General features: G+C 44.3%; 1 protein-coding gene across 1 annotated transcript in view; it reads right to left on the bottom strand.

Annotated features, from left to right (window-relative positions):
- The window catches only part of pdhx (pyruvate dehydrogenase complex component X), a 43,581-nt gene that overhangs the window by 19,138 nt on the left and 9,670 nt on the right, over positions 1 to 14,773 (bottom strand). The window contains exons 4-5 of the mRNA XM_084733802.1: positions 8,694 to 8,902; positions 6,852 to 6,950 (exon numbers count right to left, since the gene is read on the bottom strand). Of these exons, the coding sequence (XP_084589928.1) occupies positions 6,852 to 6,950; positions 8,694 to 8,902 (308 nt within the window). The remainder of the gene's footprint in view (positions 1 to 6,851; positions 6,951 to 8,693; positions 8,903 to 14,773) is intronic.

The raw sequence follows: 14,773 nt of genomic DNA on the forward strand, positions 1-14,773 counted from the left end.
TTTACCTGCAGTGTGTTAGCCTCGCCTCTTGGTTTACGACAACAATGAGATAAAAGAAGAAAAAGGTAATAACAGAAATGTGTTTCTTTGTACCCAATCTGTGTTTAAACCTTGCTATGGATTATGTAACATGCTATGATCTCATCCCTGGCTTGTGTGACCTCTGTTATTCATGCCCACTATAGAGGGGCCCCACTAGAGCAGAGGGTGGAATGGGAGGGGTACCTTTCCCTGGTTTCAGTCTTATCTGATGTGCCAAAGGACAAAGGAGGGGAAATAGGGCCTATTCTGTCCTTGCTGGAAGGAGCTAACCCTATATAAAACCATTCTCTCCAAGGAGATTTGGTTTCCAACAAGAACAGAACAAAATAACTAAGTTATAGCCTATACACTGAAGTTTAGGTATTCTGTGGTATCTGAACTAATCTGAATATCCAAAAGACATTGTTTACAAGGAAAAGACAGAATTACATCCAATTAAAATGCAGGCTACTCAATATTTAGCAAATATGAACATTTCCCATTTTATGAAGCTAAATAGACCACTTACCAAAAAATCCTCTCATGACAATCTCTGATATGATCATTGGTCAAAATCTTGCTTTACCATTATTGTAACTGGCTAAACTGACACTGTGAATCCAAACTTTGTCCAGCTAATTTCTAATCCAATTAAATTTTTTGAAATAGCAGCCATCAGAGAGTTGATTAATGATCTGAGTGACAGTTTGAGACTTTACACCCACAAAACCAGACTTGCAGACTGCAGATATTTGGCAAGAACATCACACCAGATCACAGATAACCTACTGATAACTTCCTATACTTTTATGCTTGAATCATAAGAATTTGTGACGCACAATTCTCTAAAGCCTCGATTCGATTTGATTTTCAATTTTATTTCATAATTCAAGTCAGATTTTTTTTAGCACTGACAGCTATGCCATTATTAGACTACATAGTCTTGTTCTGAAAGATCAACAGACCATTGGTTTTATGCCCTTTATATTTTCAAATTCTTCCTGAAAAAGATCTATATGGTATCAAATGTGATTTAACTTATGGTAAGCTTCACTGTCTCATCTCTGAAGAGGTGTTTTTTTCTTTGGAAATGTGTTGAATGTCGCAAATAGGTGGGGGTGGAGGGAAAAAAAAAATACAGTGAGAATTGATGACTCTGCCTTTTCAATTCCATTTTTGAGACTGAAAGCACATTTCTATCAATTTTCAATTTAATATTAAATTGTGACAGTCCTTATTAAGGATGTATCATATTGAACACCCTACACACTACTGATTTATTAGCAGGCTTTTAATAATAATAAATAATAATAATCATTTGTATTCATCAGTGTCCACTGCTGACGTCATGTATTCAACACCCTAACATACACTGTTTTTCTAAACAGAAAGCCACATAATAATAGGCCTTACACCTTTCATTCCCAAGCTAGGTAGTTCCTTAAAAGTGAAGCTTAGTATAGTTCCTTTTGTCTGTGGCTTGGCCAGTAAATCTTTTGGAACAGCACATCATTCAATTCAGGAAGGCCTCTCTTCGCAAAGATAAACAGCAGTTTTTCTTAAACCTCTTTGTGTCCTGAGTCTTTCTCCTACAGAACCTTCCTCTGCTTTCTTTCAGCATCGACGTTCCTGTCCTGAGACTTTCTGAGCTAATTAAGCCATCGTAGGTGTCAGCCATTCATGCAAATCTCAAGTCCAACACACGGTTTAAAGAGGAGTAACTGAGCAATCGTGCCAAATCAGATCCTTGGGATATAATTAAAACTGCATTACTAATGAAACAATTTAAGCTTCAAAACACAGAAATCATCTTGACACCCACACAGCACAAATCATGCTTGTGTTTATTAATCTAGACATTTAATTAGAGCTTTGTACTGAAGGAATGAGAGACAAAAAAAATCCCTTCTTGCTATTTAGGATTATACTGTATTGTATCTTGAGTTTTGATTACATCCTTGGCACTAGATGTCTGAGAAAGAAAAGTATTTTGAACTCGCTAATTAAGAAGGCATATGAGACTCATCAATCCTAATAACAAGTGTTTACCATTGAGAGTACTAAAGCAAACATATACTGTAAATTGTAGCGGTGGTAGTGATTCAGCTTTAAATTGCCCTTTTTTGCTACATTTACAACAAGAAAAAAAGACATTGCAGAATCTCCATCAGAGACCATTATTTACAGTGTTTAGTTTATCTTCATATATATTTCTCTTTTATGAAGGTACCCATCACTGAAAACATATGGTCTGCGTTTCTATGGTCACCAATGGGTCCTGGAGACTGGGTTGCTATGGTGACTGAAGTTGCTTAATGAGATTCCCCAACAGGGTGTTAGGTGGGTAACGAGAGTATTCAATCAGGTCCCTACTGACAGCAGGTGGCCATTAGAGCTATGTGTGTGTGAGAGTGTGTGTGTCCACAGCTATCTGTAGTGAGAATTCACTACATGACAGGATAAAAGCACCTCAAAGCTAACCTGCCACATTTTTTCACTTATCTAGTTTCATTGTCATTCACACTGCCTACACAGTGGTTATAACCTGCCTGACTCTGGTTGACATCTCTTTCCTTCAGAGATACTGCAGTGTTATGGTGGCCACAAGGGGACCCTTCCAATCTGGCTGTGCCCCTAGGCCTATTACAATGCTAAACAAGCACCTACTGTTGACACATCACTTCCTGTGCAAACAAATGATACAAAACGTTGGCAAAATGTGACACTAATTTCATCATCTTGAATTCTTGACCAGTTTAATTGATCTGCATGGGTCATCACCAACTTATCAACCACAGCCTACATTACACTAGATTTGTTTGACATCACTTCAATCTCACCTGGAAAACAGATAAAACAAAGAAAGGAAAAACAAAATAAACCAAGCAGGGAGTCAACAAATAAAAAAACAAGCTACTAATCCCGAAGACCTTACATGAATGTTTAGTGTGTGATATGTCATGGTTTGGGATTCTGGTTGGTTGTTTCCTGTTTTATTTTGATAGTTTCTGTTCCTCCCTCATGTGTTTTGGTTTTACTTCCTGTCTTTGTCTGTGTTCCCTCCCCTTGTGATCTCTGATTGTTTTCACCTGTTCCTGATTGCCCTCACCTGTGTCTTGTTTTCCTTCCCCTTCCTAGTGTATTTAATCCTGTGTCTTGTCCTCTTCCTTTGTCGGTTCATTGTTTCTGTCACTCTCGCGTCTCGTCTCCGTCTTGGTCAGTGTTTCCCAGTGTTTTCGGATTTATGGATTTTTGGTTTTGTTCCTCCCTACCTGTTTTTGGATTCACCCTCGTCATTCATGTAAGCTTATGTTTGGTTTTTTGTTCATTAAATACCTTTTGAAGTCTACCCCCTGCCTCCTGTGTCTGCATTTGGGTCCTCCACTTAGTCAGACATAACAGAATGAACCGACCAGACATGGACCCAGCAGATTCTTTTGTGTCAGTGGAACTGGCAGAGGAGCTTAAGAAGACTGTTGAGGAAAGTGGCCAGCTCCTCTCAGCCATTCAGGGATGCACGGATCCCAGGCGTAAGCTTTTTCTTTATTCATTAATTGAAAAGACCGTGTCGTCTAGACCCAGACTTTGGATTTTCCCCCCAGTTGCTCAGCTCCTAATTGGACTGGGTAACATGAAGAGGGAATTACAGATCTACCTTGATCTATTGGACTCTGCTAGCCAAGAACCACCTGCTCAGCCTGCTAGCTCTCCCCCCACTCCAGCACCTGAGTTGGCCGGCTGTCAACCCACAGGCCTCGAGCCTGTAAGTTTGGGGCCTGCACCTCAGCCAGTCAGTGACCTGCCTGATCCAGCCCCTGAGTTACTGCCTGGGAGGCCTCCCAGACGCGGGCGTGGCGGTCGCCGGCGTCGTGCCTCTCAGCTGCTCAGCGTCCCCGAGCCTCAGTTGCCCAGCGTCCCCGAGCCTCTGCTGCCCAGCGTCCCCGAGCCTCTGCTGCCCAGCGTTCCCGAGCCTCAGCTGCCCAGCGTACCCGAGCCTCTGCTGCCCAGCGTTCCCGAGCCTCTGCTGCCCAGTGTTCCCGAGCCTCAGCTGCCCAGCGTACCCGAGCCTCAGCTGCCCAGCGTTCCCGAGCCTCAGCTGCCCAGCGTTCCCGAGCCTCAGCTGCCCAGCGTTCCCGAGCCTCAGCTGCCCAGCGTACCCGAGCCTCAGCTGCCCAGCGTTCCCGAGCCTCAGCTGCCCAGCTTTCCTGAGCCTCCACTGTCCTGTAACCCAGCCTTCATCTCTCCTGTCCCGGTGGGGCCGTCGCCACCATCGCCTCCTCTTCCGGTGGGGCCGCCGCCACCATTGCCTCCTGTCCCGGTGGGGCCGCCGCAGCTATCTTCTCTTCCAGCTGGGTTGCCGCCACCATCTTCTCGTGTCCCGGTGGGGCCGCCGTCACCATCTCCTCGTGTCCCGGTGGGGCCGCCGCCACCATCTCCTCGTGTCCCGGTGGGGTCGCCGCCATCATCTCCTTGTGTTCCGATGGGGTCGCCGCCATCATCTCCTCGTGTTCCGGCTGGGTCGCCGCCATCATCTCCTCGTGTTCCGGCTGGGCCGCAGCCACCGCCGCTGCCGCAGCCATCTCCAGTTCCTGCTCCGGCTGGGCCGCAGCCACCGCCGCTGCCGCAGCCTTCTCCAGTTCCTGCTCCGGCTGGGCCGCAGCCACCGCCGCTGCCGCAGCCTTCTCCAGTTCCTGCTCCGGCTGGGCCGCAGCCACCGCCGCTGCCGCAGCCATCTCCAGTTCCTGCTCCGGCTGGGCCGCAGCCACCGCCGCTGCCGCAGCCATCTCCAGGTCCTGCTCCGGCCGGGCCGCAGCCACCGCCGCTGCCGCATCCATCTCCAGTTCCTGCTCCGGCCGGGCCGCAGCCACCGCCGCTGCCGCAGCCATCTCCAGTTCCTGCTCCGGCCGGGCCGCAGCCACCGCCGCTGCCGCAGCCATCTCCAGTTCCTGCTCAGGCTGGGCCGCAGCCACCGCCGCTGCCGCAGCCATTTCCAGTTCCTGTTCTGGCTGGGTCGTCTCCAGTTCCTGCTCCGGCTGGGCCGCTGCCGCGGCAACCGCAGCCGTCTCCGGTTCTTGCTCCGGCCGGGCCACCGCCGCAGCCGCCGTCTCCGGTTCCTGCTCCGGCTGGGCCGCCGCCGCTGCAGCCGCAGCCATCTCCGGTTCCTGCTCCGGCTGGGCCGCAGCCGTCTCCGGTTCCTGCTCCGGCTGGGCCGCAGCCGTCTCCGGTTCCTGCTCCGGCTGGGCCGCAGCCATCTCCGGTTCCTGCTCCGGCTGGGCCGCAGCCGTCTCCAGTTCCTGCTCCGGCTGGGCCGCAGCCACCACTGCTGCCGCAGCCGTCTCCAGTTCCTGCTCCGGCTGGGCCACCGCCGCAGCCGCCGTCTCCAGTTCCTGCTCCGGCTGGGCGGCCGCCGCAGCCTCCACTGCAGTTTTCGCCAGTCCCTGCTCCTGCTGCGGCTGGGCCGCTGCCACTGCCGCAGCCGCCACCTCCATCTTCACCTCCTCCTGCTCCGGCTGAGCCATCGCCACAGCCATCGCCACAGCCATCGCCACAGCCATCGCCACAGCCATCGCCACAGCCTCCAGTTCCTGCTGTGGCTGGGCTGCCGTTGGAGTTGTCGCCACAACTGCCACAGGAGTTCCACCTCCGTCTTCGCCAGCACAGCCGGCCGCCTGCTCGTCCGCCAGAGGGGTCCCGCCTTCGCCGCCGGCCTCCTGCTCGTCCGCCAGAGGGGTCCCGCCTTTGCCGCCGGCCTCCTGCTCGTCCGCCAGAGGGGTCCCGCTTTCGCCGTCGGTCTCCTGCTTCGCCTCTGCCCCGCCCTCAGGCCGTCCGCCTGAGGTCTCCTGCTTCGCCTCTGCCCCTCACTCTGGCCGTCCGCCTGAGGTCTTCTGCTTCTCGCCTTCGCTTCGGCCTGGCCCTCAGGCCTTCATGTCTGGCCCCTGTCCAGTCCCCGGGGCCTATGAACTCGGACTTCTGATCCTTGTTGCCAGGCTGGGTGCCTGAGATCGTGACTGATTTTTGTTTTGCCCTCCTCCGGACCCCCTCCGCCCACCCTGCTCCTCTTGGACTCTTTTTTTTTTTTTTTTGGACTGAGTTTTGATTTAGTTTATGAAGGGACGTCTGGGATCCGTCCCTTAAGGGGGGGGTACTGTCATGGTTTGGGATTCTGGTTGGTTGTTTCCTGTTTTATTTTGATAGTTTCTGTTCCTCCCTCATGTGTTTTGGTTTTACTTCCTGTCTTTGTCTGTGTTCCCTCCCCTTGTGATCTCTGATTGTTTTCACCTGTTCCTGATTGCCCTCACCTGTGTCTTGTTTTCCTTCCCCTTCCTAGTGTATTTAATCCTGTGTCTTGTCCTCTTCCTTTGTCGGTTCATTGTTTCTGTCACTCTCGCGTCTCGTCTCCGTCTTGGTCAGTGTTTCCCAGTGTTTTCGGATTTATGGATTTTTGGTTTTGTTCCTCCCTACCTGTTTTTGGATTCACCCTCGTCATTCATGTAAGCTTATGTTTGGTTTTTTGTTCATTAAATACCTTTTGAAGTCTACCCCCTGCCTCCTGTGTCTGCATTTGGGTCCTCCACTTAGTCAGACATAACATGATAGTCCATACTAATGCAGTGTAATAATTTTAGAATTCATTGTGATGGTTTTATGAATTATTACAGCTTTTAAATTTAAACTGCATTTATTGCTTTTTACTGACTGAGTGAAATGATGTCTGCATGTTTGTTATGTAAGCAAGGAGGTTCTGTATTATACATGCTTGCATTAAGGAGGGTATAACTCACATGGAGTATATAACAAGCCCTTGAGGTAGCCCATCCATCCGTACTTACTCCTTGGTGATAAGTCCTCTTGGTCCCGTGGGCGTAGCCAATTTTGGATCTAAGCCATGGGTGTCTAGGATATGTCTTGCGGCAGGACTAAGACGCAACCTAGACAAGGAAGTGAGAGTAAGATGAAACCAAACTTTAGATTCAGTTCTCTTTAGATTCACTTGTAAATGTTAAGCTTTTGCTTTAAAGGCCAAACAACAAATCCAGATGGGTTCACTTATAGAAAAATCTTTTACTTTTAGGATGTCAAACGCCTGCATTCACAACACATGATAAAGGTGCTGAGCTCAGATCCCATGTTCTTCTCGGTTTTAGTTCTACTTGATCTGACTGCCTTAATATAGCCCCTCCCTATGTCTATCAGCTGATAATCATGCTTGCTATACAACATGTCATTATTTCATCTTTCACCTCTGAAAAGCTAATGTAGCTAAGGAGCAAATCTAAATATGTGGATGGGCTCAGCATAAAATGTTTGCATAACAAACAAGCCCTGTTTGTTCTGTGGCAGCCCTTTTGCTTTCCACAAGAGTATTTATTGTGTAAACAGGGGTGGGTAGGTAGGATGTCACAAATTTTGGAAGGTGAACAGAGAAAGCCCAGTAAAGATGGTGGTAGATACTGGAAAACCCAAAATCAGCAGGGCTGCATACTGACCACAAAGAGATAAGCTTTAGTTGTTCATTTTAGCTTCGCAGTTCTAATGACCACAGCATGTGGTATCTTGGTGCTAAAAAGGACAACTGGTTGGAAATGCCTTCAGCTCTTATCATTTATTCCTAAGTCCTATGGGTTACAAAGGTTAGCTCTGTAAACTTGAAGAAAAAGCTCTATAATAGTAAACTCACTCCTCACTAATTTACAAAACAAGACTACTTAGGGACAAATGATCTGTTTGGGGGTTGAGACAGCATACAAATCAAAATTCTGTGAACACTGCTAAATTGTAGGTTTAGATGACCACAACCACTGTGGCCCAGAGGATGTGACCATCCATTAGGCATTAGGCAATGAGGGGAGTGTTTGTATCTATAATCACTCCAGAACACGTGTCAAACTAAGGCTCACAGGCCAAATCTTGCCCAGCACCACATTCTGTGTGGCCCACTAAAGCTGGCAAAGAATAGAATTTGCGCAACACATTTCTAGGCTGTGTTTATGGAAATACCTAGTGCCTATGAACTACATGTCCCAGAATGCATCCCACTTATGAAGGTGTCTAGCTACTGGATTGATCTCAAAATCATATAGCCATTTTGAGCAGCGGCGCTCTAGCAGGGCGAGTGTAGCTAGTAATATTAACAGTTGCAGCCAAGCAAAATGTCCAAGTTGGCGCAGCTGGAAGGCAATTTAATGAGAGATGGGAGCGCAAATAGATGTTTGTAATTAATGGAGACAAGACAACATTTCCTCTTGTAATGAAACAATAAAGCGCTAAAGGAGTACAATTTACAGCGGCAATTTGACCCCAAACATAGAACCAAGTGCGCTAACTACGAAAAACAAAAAAATCCAAGAATTAATTCTTAACAGAATGCCATTATTTTTCCTACACATATGTTTTCAGAGCTAGTTTTCAATAATTAAGTTAATAATACTAACTACTAAAGTAATATTAAAACAATAATCAAATGGAGAGGCAATTATGGAATATGACAACATGTAGATCCATTGATGTAGTCTTTCATTTAAAACAGGCCCTTTGAGGGCAACAATAATGGTGATGTGGCCTGGGATGAAACTGATTTTGACACCCCTGCTTTAGAGGTTTTAGTAAATGTCATCTGATTAATCTATACAGATATTATTTCAGCTGCTAGAAAGAAGGAGGGTGAGACTCACGGTCCTGATGTGGATGGTTTGGGTGGAGGCGGTTGAGAGGGAGCAGCAGGGGGCACGACCGGGGCAGCCGCTGCTTCTGTGGCAGGTGGAGCTGCAGATGGAGCTGCAGCCTCTGGAGGGGGGGTCTCAACCTGCTTCCAGTCCTGCCCTTCCTCCACCATGAGGGCAATGAGAGTGCCCAGGCGCACGTTGCGACTGCCCTCCTCCATCTGTAAAGAGACAGAAAGAGGTGCTTATACAGTGAGAGGGGAATATCAACAGAACTGGTTCAGGCACTTCACACATGCAACGGAGACTACTTGAATAAGGGTCTCTTGTTGTATGATTTTGAAGCAAAGAAGAAAAATGGCTGGAAGTGAAGTGATACCAGTGAGCACTGACCAGATAAACATTTTGACAGCCATGATTAGAAAAATGACACTGCCGTCTCATTCAAATCACTTTTCTCCCTGTCAGCTTGAAAACATCATAGGCCTGACTGTGCTGGAATATGTTCTTGCAGTGCAATGGTAGTGTTTTCATGCTGTTCATAGCTGTCAACTATTGATTGACTATCTTGTTACAGAGTAATCCAAATCTATTGGAAGCCTTTTGCTCTTCTCCCCGAGCTGTGTAAGGTGTTGGTTCTCAGTCAATATTGATCAATCTAAATGAAAGGCCAGGAACAATACACAGGGCTGGGCTGCTGCACTTCATCTCTTTTCAAAAGGTATCCACTTAGTGAGATGCATCTTAAGGGTGCAGCTCAATACGAGGAGAGAAGAAGACAGAAAGGAATTCCTCCTTTCCGTCTTCTTCTTCTTCTTTCCTTGCTGAAAATGTCAAAAATATGTCAAGTCCGTGTTGTTGTATTCAGTCATCTAACATCACCACTGATCAGCCAGAGGACAAGATTCAACATTTTTTAATAACAGACCAAATGAAAAAATAATAAGTATCAGTTATAATCACATCTGATTTGATAGATTATGTCAAAGCAATTGATTTGAATTCTTAGGCAAAATACCAATACATAAATGCCAATATATATGCTGTATTGTCGGACCAATATATAGGTCAGACAATATTATCATTATTATTATTATTATTTTAACAGAACATAATGTAACAACATTTCATGTATATTTTATTGTTTTTCTAAATTCAAGTTGCATAGTTTTCTTTACTCCCTGGAAAAAGCAAGTATTGGTCAAGCTTTTATTTTGATTATCTTTACTGAAAAAAACAACTGAGCATTTAAAGAGTCAGAACTGTTCTTTGTTTTTGTTGCAATAGTGATGTTAGTAAGAGCTGCAATGATTAATTGATTATTAAATTAATTTATAACTATTTTGATAATTGATTTATCGTTTTGAGTCATTTTTTAAATTTAAAAATGTCCAAATTGTCTGATAACACTAAATTGAACATCTTTAATTTGTGGACAAAACAAGACATCTGAGGACGTCATCTTGGGCTGGAAATTTGTCACCATTTTCTACAATTAGACGATTAAGCGAGAAAATAATCGACAGATTAATCACTGCTGAAGTTGCATTGAATCATCCATCTTTGCTCACCACATTTGAGCCTTTCTTACCCTCAGATGTGCATAAACTACAGGTAATGTGATTTTATTTTTTTAAATACCGGCTGAAAAAGAAATCCATATTCTACATCCCTTGTATAATTTCACAATAAAATGGTGCAAATTGAAAGCACCATTAGTATATCCACAGTTATCAACATACTCCACCCCCACCCCCTGCCGCTCACAGGCTTGCAAAATCAAAAGCAGCACTCCAATGATCATATCCACCTAACTGGAAAGAACAGCAGAATATGTGAACACCTGCGCTCACTGGTAGAAAGAGCTGCACTTCTATGCTTATTCTGAGCCAATTTTACTTCAGTGTAGACCTAACTGTCCTGCAGCAAGGTTATGAAGATATAGACACAAAGACGAACATGCAAATCCACTTGCAGGTTGAGCCGGTAAGTAGCAATGCAAAGTGCTCTTGTACCGGGGGAATACCAACATTCAACATTTACTGTGTTGATTTAATAAATATGACAAACATTTCTGTGGAGAGCTCGAATTAACAAACTAAACTATAGTAGTGAGCACACAGCTGTAGCTACAACATACGGGCCGAGACAACAAGGCTATGCCCCAGTTTGTCAAACATAAAAATTGATAAAATGTTTAAATAAAGTATAAACCTTGAACAACAGGTCTGATGTGTGATTAACATAGATCTGCTACGGGGGGGTGATGGATGAGGGCGAGCTTAAGGGCCTCTCAGGGAAATTCAGACTTCTGTAAATTTCCACAGAGATCTCCCTCTTCAGTCCCAAAGGGAGTTTTTCACATGGTAGAGACTAGAGAGGCAATATGTTTCCCACAATGACTATGGTGTCATGACCCAAGCAACACTGTGATATGTGATATGTCATTAGACCACAAACTAGATATCTGCATGTAACTGAGGAGAAAAAACATGTCCCCAAAGAGACCAAATGACAAAAAAAAAGACAGGATCCATAATATACTACATTTATTCATCTTAGGAGACACCAGCATGGACATGTGCAATCATTTAAAGAGCCACAAAATGGCAAAAGGTCCAGCTGCCAGAAAGCAGAAACAGTTCCAGCGTACAGGAAACAGTCAAGAAAGAAAGTGTCATCATTCTGGTTCCAGATTTCAACACAATATATCACCAAATAACTCATTATATTCAACAGAATTTAATTGGAAACCCCACCCACATAGATTTTCGCCTACCAAAAAATGTTGTTTACATATTTTGTTTGTAAAATCTGTGAGGAAATACAACTTTTTATAACTTTTCTAAAGAAGTATAATACTGTCTGACAGTGCATTTCTCACAAAAGTGGTTTTGAAGACTCTGACGGCAATAAAGTATGACCAAGAGTGGTTTCATCTCAACACTCACCACTTAAGAGGTAGTCACAGTCACATACAAAAACATAACAGTGCTACCATAGCAACTGACTGGATTCTCACTGCAAGATCACATTTACTGTGAACAGGACACATGGTGGTCAGATGCTTAAAACAGTGCATGCTGTGGGGCTCAACACTGCCATCAAATGGTTATGAACACACTGAAACCTATGGGATGTATAGACATTACTCACACCGCAGCTTGTAATGTGTGTGTAATGTATAATTGTTTGTACTTACACTCAAAGAGGTGCAGCTGAAAAGGTGGTACACCATACAAACTTGACTATGGAAAACTTTTAATACAGTTTAGATACTTTTTTTTTTTTTTCAAAAATACTAATAGTGCATTCTGTGCATTCCAGCCTCTTAAATGCGATTATTTTCTGGTTTATTTGCTCCTTTATTACAGTAAACTGAATATTTTTGAGTTGTGGATAAAACAACACATTTGAGGATGCAATCTTCGGTTCTGAGAAACATTGTTGGACATTCTTCCCATTTTCCCCAAACAACTAAACAATTAATCAAGAAGAAAATGTAAAGATCAGCCCTAATTTTGTGTTTTTTAAATTTGTTTGTTTTACATGAATGGGTGATCACCTTAGACTAAAATATTTAGGTAATGTGCTGTCTTGGGCTACAAGTAACAATCATTTTCATTATGTATTGATCTGTTGTTTATTTACTTGATTAATCGATTAGTTGTTTGGTCCAGAAAATGTCAGAAAAAAGTGAAAAATCTTGTACATTCCTTTCCAAAGCTCAAAGTGATGTTCTCAAATGTCTTATTTTGTCAACAACTCAAACATATTCTGGTTATCAAAATAGTCATTAATTATTGATTAATCGTTAGGTCTTCCTCACGGCCATCCTTTCTCTGATGCTTAACAAAAATAGCCTCGCAACTCTGGAGACAGACAGACCGCTAGCTTGATCCAGTCTCGAGTCTTTTCTATGGCAACATCCTCACTGGATCAGACAGGGCTCTTCAGGGACCTTTCCAGAGCCCATCAGCAGGACTAATGATATTACATAGTCCGTTTAGACCATTTATGAGGTTTAACCTACTTATCGCCAAACTGTTATCATATGGCCATACAAGCCCCCTGAGAGTCTAAACAGCTCAAAGCTAAACCACGGCAGTTATCGACATCCTTTTAACTTTAATAATGTAGATTCTACAAAACCTGATTATTTAAGGTTTGTTGGTCAGGTCTGAAAGGGAGCATCAGATTGTGGTAAAACAGAGGCACACATCAACCTCTGACTGTATACTGTGTGAGTAGGTTTATTTGTACGAGGAAGATAGATTTAGTCTTGAAATGCATATAAACAGAGGAAAGAGAGACAGTTTAGGGAGACAGACACAGTTTGCCTCTGATCAACAGAGCATGACGGATATTGCACACAGAGGATTGCAGTCACATCCTTTGTCTTAGCTATAACAGTCTGCCAGTCCAATGTGATCCCGCACATAAAAGCACAAAAACACAATTCAAGGTGCAGCTCCCAAGTCGACTTATTTCTTCTGAGCGTCATGTTTGTTTAGTTCTCAGACAACATAACCGCAAGATTCTGGGTTTCAAACAGTCAATGAACCTTTATCACAGGACTTTTTCCTGTTTCTGGTCCATATTTTCTATTGCTCTCCACTCTCTCATTTCTCTGAAAGCCAGATGCCACAAAATATAATGTGTTACTTCAATACAGAAATGTACCAATCCAGTTCCGATATCTGAATTTGGATATCTACATAATTTCCCATGATGCACTGCTAAGAGTTTAAGTTTACTATTTTATGTTCCAAAATGCAAGTGTTGCTGTTTGTCAGTGTTTGCAATGTATTTGTAATGTGCTTCAATATATGCAAATGTAGACTAGAAGTGAAAAGCACCATTCAACTCTCAATTCACTTTTACAAATAGAACACGTGGCAAACGTGGTGTTGTGGTATTTCGGTCGAAATGCAAATTAGTCTCGTGAGTCCCCCGACAAAGGCCTTCGTTAATAACAGGAACTGAAACTGACATCGGATCAGATCAGTCCCGTCTTTACCTCAATTCCAACCAATTTTCCCCTGATGTGTTGCTGATGTTTCTTTAGGGAAATTAGGGAGTGTAATTCAATTCAGTCTTTTGGCCACCAGCCTAAGGCCTATGTCCTCTCATTTTGAATGATTGGGTTAGAAATCATGGAGAGACAAAAGACAGGGGTTTTAAATATATGTTTTGATCAAAGAGAGTTAGAGAGTGATTTATATGAACTATTGATAAATTGATCTCTAGGATGACAGTGTGGAGATGAAGAGAGGAAGGGAAAGGGAATGATAAATGGGAAACTGACAGGTTAGCACTGCAGAATATGTTTGATATCTTCATCAATTTATCCATCTATTCATACATCTATCTATCAGTTCTTTCTGTCATGTCATTCCTTATATCAATCATCTACTCATCCACATTCAGTCCATTATTGGATGAGCATTCTTCATGTCAAGCTCAGCAGAATTCATCTGTATATACATCTGAACACAGAGGAGCTACAGAATGTGCATCTATCTGCTTGTCATTTCCTACAGGCTATGATTGATTGTACCCGGGGCAGATTTTCAGATTGAAGCCCTCGGGTCAGGGTAGAGCTACGCAGTAAGAGTATGATGAGATACAGTAATCTGTGTTCGCGCTGCTGGCGGCTTCTACCCCCCAACCTCCACACCCTAATATGAACAGGATCTATCCCCTGTTCTCTCACCCCCTTCAGAGCTATGGTTGGAAATTGGTGGAGGGCCATAGCAGTACTTGACCCCCATAAATAACCCCTGTGGAGCACAGGAAGTCCCCTGTCTACAGCAGCCTGTCCAGGCTTTTGGCCACAGGCGGGTTATTATGGTTGCCTCTAAATGAGAAACCTACTGGGCGCTTGGAGAGCCACAATTACACCACTAAGGGCTAATGCACTCTGACCCAGACAAAGTGGATGCCACATTGGCCGTGCCATGGAAGTGGGAGTGTACAAATGTCTGAAATATTGCCACTAGCTGCTGTTTTCCTTATTAACTATACACACACTCTCCATCACACAGAGAGAGTGCTAGGGGGCTTATCTAATGCAGACCATCTTTCTCTGC

This window comes from Lutjanus erythropterus, chromosome 13 (genome assembly GCF_056507025.1).
Source record: "Lutjanus erythropterus isolate fLutEry1 chromosome 13, fLutEry1.hap2, whole genome shotgun sequence".
NCBI classification, from domain to species: domain Eukaryota; kingdom Metazoa; phylum Chordata; class Actinopteri; order Lutjaniformes; family Lutjanidae; genus Lutjanus; species Lutjanus erythropterus.